This window comes from Oncorhynchus mykiss, chromosome 14 (genome assembly GCF_013265735.2).
Source record: "Oncorhynchus mykiss isolate Arlee chromosome 14, USDA_OmykA_1.1, whole genome shotgun sequence".
NCBI classification, from domain to species: domain Eukaryota; kingdom Metazoa; phylum Chordata; class Actinopteri; order Salmoniformes; family Salmonidae; genus Oncorhynchus; species Oncorhynchus mykiss.
In genome coordinates this window covers 4,635,828-4,646,106 of record NC_048578.1, presented here as the reverse complement: position 1 = coordinate 4,646,106, position 10,279 = coordinate 4,635,828, and the positions used below count along the sequence as shown (strand labels likewise).

The 10,279-nt window shown below is 43.8% G+C and overlaps 1 protein-coding gene across 2 annotated transcripts; it reads right to left on the bottom strand.

The window, feature by feature from the left end:
- Nucleotides 1-2,159: 2,159 nt before the first annotated feature.
- Nucleotides 2,160-9,513, bottom strand: LOC110488586 (Down syndrome cell adhesion molecule homolog). Of its 2 annotated transcripts, XM_021560850.2 has the most exons (15): nt 7,216-9,496; nt 6,769-7,107; nt 6,305-6,367; nt 5,464-5,526; nt 4,578-4,616; nt 4,312-4,440; nt 4,031-4,198; nt 3,816-3,886; nt 3,498-3,732; nt 3,303-3,353; nt 3,100-3,177; nt 2,875-2,948; nt 2,677-2,776; nt 2,558-2,588; nt 2,160-2,450 (listed from the first exon to the last, which is right to left on the bottom strand). In XM_021560850.2, exons 1-15 carry the CDS (start codon nt 7,262-7,264, stop codon nt 2,396-2,398), a joined length of 1,545 nt encoding a protein of 514 aa, XP_021416525.1. In that variant the 5' UTR covers nt 7,265-9,496; the 3' UTR covers nt 2,160-2,395. The 2 variants fall into 2 exon arrangements, with proteins under 2 accessions (XP_021416525.1, XP_021416526.1); XM_021560851.2 differs by lacking the exon at nt 5,464-5,526 and having other exon boundaries at nt 7,216-9,513.
- Nucleotides 9,514-10,279: the final 766 nt, after the last annotated feature.

The window sequence follows — 10,279 nt, the reverse complement described above, 5'->3', positions numbered from 1 at the left end:
TTTCTTCAGTTCATTGGCACAAGTTGTACTGCTACTACAATTTGAAAAGTTAGTATGCCCCTCCTTTGTGTTTAGGGGTCTACCTTATGTTGAATCTATTAAGGTTTCTTTCATCACGGAAAAGCCAGCCCCTTCTCCCCCAGCCACCTCCCCTCTTTCTTCTTCTGCCCACGCCCCCCTCATCTTTCGCTTTCCTTCCGTTTCTTGCTCTCATCTGCTCCTTCCTCAGGACTTTATAGGGAGCTCCAGAAGGGGCAACATCTGGCTCTCCTCAGGCCCAGGGACATTCACCCGAGCTGGGACAGTCAGACCTGTAGACCAGCCCTCCCCCCATGGATGGAGCTCAGGCTTTGGTGTGTGTGGTACAGTACATAGCTTCCCCTTCCTGAACCATAGAGCCTTGATGTGGCCAAAGCCATTGTGTTGATGTATTGCCATACTAACTCCATCCCCACCACTAAACTCATTATCCACTCCACCCACCTGCATGCAAAAGCTGAGGCCTTGAACTACCAACTACCACTGGATTCTATTAGGTAGGGGAGGGAGGTTGAAGGGGATGGGGTGTGAGACAGTGTTGCGGATGGAGAAAGAGTAGCTCATGCTTGAGTTGTTGTTGAAATAAAGTGTGTTTGTATTCATCTCATCCTTCTGTTTCCTCATCTCTAGTTTGGTTGGGTGCCAGGCAGTGGCCTAGGAGGGCCATGGGGACCAGGCAAGGATAAGTGGGGCCAAGACTCCATCAGCTGGTGGCTCCATGACCGATCAAAGCTCTCTCTAATCAATCTGAATGTGCGTTCAACTGCATCAAAGACACCCCGCCACTCCTCCTTTCCGCCATTCCTCGACCCGTCTTGCCCCCCCATCCCTCGGTTTGTTTATCTACCCTTCATCTGAGTAATCAGTGGGGTTGGGATGGAGGGATGGAAGGAAGGAAGTAGGGCCCCAGGACTGAGGGATCAATGTTGTATGTTTTTATAGGACAGGACAGAGAATGCGAGAGAGAGAGAGAGAGAGACAAATAGAGAAAAAGAAAGAGAGAGAACACTACAGAGAGACAGACCGAGGCAGAGATAGAAGGACGTCCTCCGGCAGAGAGGAGGGATGTGGCACCAGTGTGTTTAGGCCATAGTCACAGCGTGGCATGGAGAGTGGAGGGGTATAGCATACTGCTATGGGTAACAAACAAACTCCTGGCACCAGCCGTACAACACGTGCTTCTTTGAATGCCATGGTTCATGCTCTAGCTGGAATACAGGGGTAGGAAGAGGTGAAGAATTTTGAAGACAGGGATTTTCCCCCATGGCCTGGAGTGGCATGGTCCAGCAACTTGTAACTTGTTGATTATTTCCATATTCAGAAACTGGTCTACAAGGAGGGTTTGAGTAAAGAAAGTATTTGGATGATGCTTGAGAAGCTTTAGCCGATTATCTGTCACTGAGGACATTCATCCGTCCATCCATCAGTTCATCTTTTCATCCATCCCTCCATCCTAACTCCACTGTGTGGGCCCTGCATGGGGGGGGGGGGCTAAGCGAGTGGGGAGAGGCCTGGGTGGGTATCCCCCCTCCGCTCCCCCGTTGTGGGGAACTCCCTCAGTAACAGCTGCTGCCTGGGCCTGGCTCCACAGAGGTAACACATCTCCACATTCAGCACATTAATTAGACCAATTGCGAGATTTACAGGACAGATGGGTGGAAATCCAGCGGGCTACAGCGCCTCAGAGAGTCTCAGAGCTGGCCCCTGGAGAAATGCATGAAGGCTCTGAGAGAAAGAGGGCTGAGTGAACACTGGAATGTAATCGAAGTCCCCTCTTATACAACCATGTGTCTCTACCCCCCTGGTGGCTATAGTTAGGACAGACTGGATGTTGTATTGAAGTGTTGCTGTAAATGTGCTGTAGTGTTTCCGAAATTGTTGATAGCAACTGGAACCGTGACATTTTTGATAGCAACTGGACCCATGAAATTGTTTATAGCAACTAGACCCATGAAATTGTTTATAGCAACTAGACCCATGAAATTGTTGATAGCAACTAGACCCATGAAATTGTTGATAGCGACTGGACCCACGAAAGTATTGACAACGACTGGACCCATGAAATTGTTAATAGTGACTGTATCCGTGCGTGAGCCCATAAAAAAAAGAGTCAGGCGAGCTATAAGCAAGCATTTATTAACATGTGCACACAAACGTCACATCGTGTACATTGCAGTTGATCTCATTGTAAGATAAGTACTCTTTCAATATCAGTTCAGTGGGAGGCCCCGGTCGATTAGTAACACTTCCTATCACTATGGCAGAGTTGAAATCATATATATCATCTTACTCTTTATGTTAACTCCACGGTGACCACTGCATGATCTTGATTGGAATTCTAACATCCCAGAGGTCTCTACAGTGCTGGCTCGGAGTCCCCGAAGGACAGAAAGTCGTTGTTCTTCCATAATCTGAATGAGAGAGAGATGAGAAAATGTAGTACCGGGGAGGGACGTGTAGAACTATACGTAGATCAAATGACAAAGTGGGATATCGGTATTTATTACTTTAGGCTTACATTTTCCAGTTGCCTTTTTTCAATGTGGTACCTAAAGAGAAGGGGATAGATTAGGAGAGAATCAAAAATATCTGAAAAGGGATCCATATGATAATCTATAATTCTGTAGGCTTACTCACGCCTAAATTGCCATATGATCGCCATGACAACAAGCAGCCCCAGCACCAGCACTGGCACTAGGATGGCAACAAGATGACCGCTCTGTTCCTCAGTACCCAGCTGTAATAAAAGCACAAGTTATTAGTTTGGTACTAATAATATTGTCAACAATGCACATTTTAAGTATCCAAGTATAGAATACAGAAATGTGAACACACTTTTTTACTCAATGCTGGGTCAGTCGTAGAGTTACTTAGTGCTCTAGTAGTTGAGAAGTCGTCTACCCTCTGACCTATATGGTACAGGAAACAGGACAAAGAGATGAGAAGCTGGTCAGTCTGTTGTTAGGGGGAAGTGAATATGTGCTTACTATTTTGAGGAATTGAAGAGTTGTGCTCTGGGTTGTATAATTTTGCACGGTGAAAAGCAACACGATAGCCTACCTTGAGTGGGACTGTCAGTGACAAGCAGCCATGTCTCAGTTGAAGAGGTTGTTGTCCCAATGGTTGAGGTTGAATGTTCTTGAAAGACATTACAGGTTAACATGATCAATAGCACCTAGTGGAAAGGAGCCTATATTCAACTGCAGTTTCATTTTCTCATAGTTAAAATCTCTCCCAATAAACTGTTGGAGTCAGGTTATCACCTGTCTGAAGTGCTGTTGTTGCTTGAGTTGTTGTCATATGCTGCTGATCATCTGACAAAGAAGATAAGTACATTGGTAGTTGAATACATGCACATAACCAATTCATGTGTGCATTTTCCTTACTCTAATAACTAGGGGGCAAGTCGTAATTCCACTTCACTTCACAAAAGCTAACCATTGAAAACCTCTCCTCACCATTAGTCAGAGTGGAGCAGACAAGCTCCTGTGAAGACGGCCCCAGGCCTGCTCTGTTGATGGTGTGCAGCGTCACACTGTACTTTGTCGCCTCCTGCAGGCTGTTCATGGTGAAGCTCTCTGATCCGTCCATCAGATGCACCACCCTGACAGGAAGCCGTTCTTGGGGACTGTACTCACCGTAGCGGAGCTGGTAGCCCCGGATCAGCCCGTTCTGGAGGGACAACTCAGGGGCCTGCACGGGGAAGAGGACAAGACAATTTAATCACAAATAATACAAATACAAATACAAAAAAATAGGTAAAAAAAGCAAGGTACCCTCCATGTGACTCTGATGCTGTGGGAGGAAAGGGCTTCAAGCTTCACATCCTGTGGGGGACCATCAGGGGCTAGAGGGAGGACATATTTTTCAGATACTTTACAAATGATGACATTTACTTAGCTCGAAGTGACAGAGAGATGACAGAGACAGTGACAGAGGCGGTCAATCTCATTTGAGATTTAGCCTCAGGTTGTTTGATCAGGGGATATACCTGCTTCCTTAGTGGTGATGGTGAGCTCGTTGCTGGGTTTACTCAAGCTCATGTCGTTCTTGGTGAACATGCGGATGTTGTAGGTGTGAAAGGGTCGCAGGTCATTGACAGCGGTCTCTCTCTTCCAAGGCAGAATATTGCTGCCTTGTACTCCATCTACCCAGGAGTCTGTTTCAGCAAAAAATTACGAAGAGTGAGTAAACATTCAAATTGTACTATTGGTATTACCCATTCATTCAAGCTATTAGGAAGTGCAAGTCTGGTTATTTCTGTTATTTTACCCGATTGGCTCTTGCATTCCAGGTGGAAACCTGTGATGGGGGTGTTTCCATCGAAGCCAGCACTCCACCATACAGAGATGGACCTAGCTGATATTTCTCGGATTGCCACTTTGGGAGGGTCTGGAGGTACTGGAGACAACACAGTTATCCGAGTTATTAAAAAAGGCCATTAAGCAGGATTAATTCCCTCTATTAGATCTTTCTAGATGGTACCTTGTAAAGTGATACAGGATGTAATATAATAGAGTAGGTGATTTTGATTTTACCTGACAAACCCATTGTTGTCTGCATTGTTGTGGTTTGCTCTGACAAGTAGATGAGACAGCAGTTATTGGAAGTGTTTCTGATACAGTCGTTAAATAATCCCGCCACACATAAACTGGTTGGGCATTGGACATTGTTTCCTAGTTACTTCTACTTACGGTAATGTATCAACATAATCCAATTGCATCAACATGGTATCCAGGCTGTATCACAACCGGCCTTGAATGGGAGTCCCATAGGGTAGCGCACAATTGGCCGGTGTAGGCCGTCATTGTAAATAAGAATTTGTTCTTAACTGACTTGCCTAGTTAAATAAAGGTTCAATGTAAAACAATATATATATATATATATTTGCGTAACGATTTTAACAGCGATCAACAGTGCATTCAACCAGTGGTGTAAAGTACTTAAGTAAAAAAGACTTGAAAGAACTGCTTAAGTCTGAGTGTTGGAGCATGCCGCTGGCTATCCGTAATGTTTTTTTTTCAATTTTCGCCTAAAATGACATTCCCAAATCTAACTGCCTGTAGCTCAGGCCTTGAAGCAAGGTTATGCATTTTCTTGGTATCATTTGAAAGGAAACACTTTGAAGTTTGTGGAAATGTGAAAGGAATGTAGGAGAATATAACACATTAGATCAGTGGAGTTAGATTAACAAGAATTTAAGCTTTCTGCCAATATCAGATATGTCTATGTCCTGGGAAATGTTCTTGTTATTTACAACCTCATGCTAATCGCATTAGCCTACGTTAGCTCAACCGTCCCGCAGGGGACCCACCAATCCTGAAGAAGTTTTAAGGTATCTTTACACTTACTCAAGTATGAAAATTGGGTACTTTTTCCACCACTGCATTTAACACAAACTAATAGCCATTGTAAACATAGTACCTTTAGGGTAGCCAACTGTTGTGCTCTCTCTAGAGATCCACGGTTCAGGGGTTGTTTCAGGAGCTGAAATAGATTCAAATGGACTGATTGAATTTGACGTAGAGAAGAGTGGGGTAAGTTGAGCATTTTTTTTACATTCAGCATCACCCCGTCAAGGGAAATATATATATAAAATAATAACAAAGATATCATGAAACCTCTAACACAATAAATTAATTTGGTGAAAATGTGTTTTTTTGGACCTATCTTTTTCCATGTGGTTTCTTCAATCACATACTCCATGAAATGATGCCCACTTCCTAAATATTTGGTCACATGATTCATCTTGTGTATGGTTTCCAAGAAACAAGGATAGCTCAGCTTACCCCCAAGTCTCCCCTATAGATAAGTATAGACAATGGTCAAGATTGCATAGATAGCCTTCCCTGCTCTACAGAAAGTTTTCAGTAAACCTTTTAACTAATCTTAATTTGATCTAATGAACCACTGCATTTCTGTTCAAACTGTTGTATCAAGACTGCCCAAATTGTGCACTCTCCTCAAACAATAGCATGGTATTCTTTCACTGTAATAGCTACTGTAAATTGGACAGTGCAGTTAGAGATTCACAAGAATTTAAGCTTTCTGCCAATATCAGATATGTTTATGTCCTGAGAAATGTTCTTGTTACTTACAACCTCATGCTAATCGCATTAGCCTACGTTAACTCAACCGTCCCGCAGGGGACCCATCAATCCTGAAGAAGTTTTAAGGTATCTTTACTTTTACTCAAGTATGAAAATTGGGTACTTTTTCCACCACTGCATTTAACACAAACTAATAGCGATTGTAAACATAGTACCTTTAGGGTAGCCAACTGTTGTGCTCTCTCTAGGGATCCACGGTTCAGGTGTTGTTTCAGGAGCTGAAATAGGTTCAAATGGAATGATTTGAGCTTTTTCTTTTACATTCAGCATCACTTCGTCAAGGGAAATATATATATAAAATAATAACAAAGATATCATGAAACCTCTTGGACTTATCTTTTTCCATGTGTTTTTTTTAATCACATACTCCATGAAATGATGACCTCTGCCTAAATATTTGATACATTTTGTGTATGGTTTCCAAGAAACAAGGGGAGCTCAGCTTACCCCCCACTAGATAAGTATAGATGATGGGCAAGTTAGTCTTGTTGACATTGCATAGATAGCCTTCCCTGCTCTACAGAAAGTTTTCAGCAAACCTTGTAACTAATCTTAATTTGATCTAATGAAATGACTGTCTAAATGACTAAATGGCTTAAACGCACAATTGTTTGCTCACCGGGCATGATGACAAGTGCCAGATGGTGTTTCTGGTCATTGAACCATCCAGGTATATCCACACGGCAGCCATATAACCCAGAATCCTTCACCTGTGCTTGGGTGATGGTCAGAGAGACATCCCCTGCCCTCAGATCACCCTGGAGATTGTACCGGACCGAAGCCCTGTGGGTCACTTTGACTCCCTCCGTCCTGAGGACCTCATTGCCACAGCCGCTGTTGGGGATGTGACCACGACCCCAGCAGACAGAGAGCGTACCATAATGCCGGGCGTCATACTTACATGTTAGGGTCACAATGTCACCGACATAGCCTTGGATGGTTACTGTAGAACCACCGCCTACAACGGAGAAAGAGATGATATCAAAGGAGTCTTACCAAAAATGTGCTTTTTTTTTCGGTTGGTTTGATTTGACTGTTTATCAGACTACTAAGATGACGATCTCACCAAAGAAAAGGTAGAGCACTAGCCAGCAACAGGAGATGTATGAGTCCATGAGGGTGTCTGTACCTTCAACAGGCTCTGCTCAACAATTGAAACGCACAACACATGACTGCACTGTTGTCTCACAATTAAACCCCTACTGCACTGTCACACACACAAGCACACACACACACACACCACACCACACCACACCACACACACAAACACACACACCCACACACCCACACATACATAAATCAGGTGACACAGTGTACTTAATCTGCACACATCATCAGTTGTGTTGGTTGCAGCAGGGTCGCGTTCCGGGCCTGTTTCCTTTTCAGTGGTTTTGGTTCCTCGTGAAACACGGTTGACACCACAAAATGGTTTACTCCAATGTTTAGGAGCGAAGACGCTGCATCGACAGATGTCATTTCAACATTTGAACAGTGGATGTTACTCAAGGACATGCTGCAAGCAAGTTTAGGGTAGGGTTAGGGTTGGGGTATAGTGAAGGTGTAGATCTGAAGGTGTGTTACTGGGGGGAGCCTAGATGCCTAGAAGACTACCCACTGCTTGAGCAAGCCACTTAGCCCCTAACCCTCTTTAGGGGCCTTGCTCTGCAGCAAACGTTGTGCTGCAAATGGATATGCATTTTCTATTATATTCTACTGAAGCTCTTGGAGAAATACCGTTTTTTACAATCACTTTGGCACTAATCTCAGAACCTTGTGGTAATTTTTCAAAACTCTAGACACAAAACAGTCGTCACTTGTAACACGGGCTTGTCTTTAACGAAACCTTGCACTTGCAGAATCATTGGTTCAAATAACTAACTTATCAAGAAACACCATAGGAACATTCATTTAGATCACCCACACACAAGATACCGATAGTGTCACTGTGTAGTCGTTTGTACAATCATTAAATATTGTAGTAACCATTTTAAACCAGCATCATGGTTTGATGTCATTGCATGCGACATCCATGGCCAGGAGAAGGGTGGCTTGTTTGTGAGGGCGCCTATCATATACCTTCCACCTCCATGGGCAGAAAAATTCCTCAGTCGAGTTTTAGGAAAGGAGAGTATGGGGATAAGTACAGGGTGGTAAATTGTGGATGGGCCTGAAACCATGCTTGAACTATTTGAGCATGTTTGAATCTGACATTATCCCACACAATGGCATAGGTCACGCCATCAGCTCTACAGACCTGATTTAGATCATCAAGGAAGGTTACAAGGAGAGCTGCATTATATGATCCAATACGAGGTCTGTGTCACCACCACACCATCTTCTGATATAGCCGCACACATGGTGATGTTGGCCCCAAGTTGTCCAGGTACTTGGATGGCCAATGAAATTCCGACCTCTCCTCCTTGTCTTGCCCAGGTTGAAGCCTGCCTCATCCAAAAATAGGAATTTGTGATGGTTTTCGTCAGCATTCAGCTCCATCACCCTTTAAAAATACATTTTGGAAAGAGAATTACAATGATGTAGAATTTTGGGGGAATTTTTCACAACAGGCATCTGAACATACCTGAACATACTCAGTCCTCAGCTGCTTCATTCTGTCTGCATTTCTTTCAAAAGGCACATGGTGTAGCTGTTTTAGAGACACCTGGTGCCTTTTCAGCATTCAGCAATAGTCGGCAAACTTATGGCTTCCACATTGTTGAACATGTCGTCATTGTCCAAGATGTGCTGCCAAATATCTGTAAAGTGAATATCATTTCTGGCCTGAACCAAATTGACCACATCCCACTCTTGTTGGTCAGTCAGAATTTTGCCTCTGCCTCCCCTATTTGGCCTAGTCTCAATTCTGCTGGGAAAATTACAGTTAGAGCACATTTAGTCACTTCTGTGGTACACATTAGCATGCAGTATACAGTCATTTGACAATTGAGAGTAGCCTAATGTTTAGCGCATGCTGAAGACTTCCAGACTGTGCATGCAATGACCGTTTCTCATTGCGGAAAGTTCTGATGATTGAGGCCACGGTTGATCTTCTGAGGTTTGGTTGAATCATTGTAGCTGCCTCAGTCATTGTCATGCCATGATTTACGACATGGTCTACAAATGTTGCTCGGATTTGATTGGACACCCTTTTCTGTTGCTGCCGCTGTCTTGGTCCTTGGCCTTGTCCCCAACATCTCTCAAACGAGGCCCACACCTCTCAGAAGAGGTGCTTGTCCCCTGCCATTTCTTTGACCACCACATCTTCCTCCTCCCACTGCTTGACCTCTATTGTGACCTGGATCACAAGTCGGCTCCATATTATCGCTATGTTGTCGTAGGTGGATACCACTCACTTCACTATGTACTCGTACCACAATGTGAAATCAATCATCAGTAACGAGTTGGCAGTATTGGAAAAGCAATTACAAGGGCCTGCATACGTACGCTCACCGGCCACTTTATAAGGTACACCTGTGTGTTAATGCAAATAGCCTGCTCCTTCGAACAGCGAATCATGCGGCTGCCTGCAACTCAATATGTAGAGTATATAGAGTAGAGAGCTTTAGTTGTTGTTCGACCAAACATTAGAACGGGCAAGATGCATAATCTAAGCAACCGTGGTATGATTGCTGGTGCCACACATGGTGGTTCCAGCATCTCAGAAACAGCTGCCCTCCTGGGATTTTTACGCACTACAGTATCTACAGTTAACAGAGAATGGTGCGATAAACAAAACACATTCAGTGAGCGGGAGTTCTGTGGGCAAAAACATCTTGTTAATGAGAGAGGTCAGAGGAGAATGTCCAGACTCATTCAAGCTAACAGAAAGGCCACAAATGCTCAAATAACAGCTGTTTAAAACAGTGGTGTGCAGAAGGGCATCTCTTAACGTACAACACGTGAATAATTCAGGCTGTTGTGGAGGCAAAATGGGGTCCTACCCATTGTACCTAATAAAGTGGCTGGTGAGTGTACAGTAAATGTCAAATCTGAAAACATGGTCTGGAAAAGTGGTACATGGGACCATAGAAACAGTGTCTGATAAAGAATGATGATGAAATATTACATCCATAGATAATGTAGTCCAATTGGTTCATGTTTCACGGTCAATGGATCTCTTTATCCTGAAA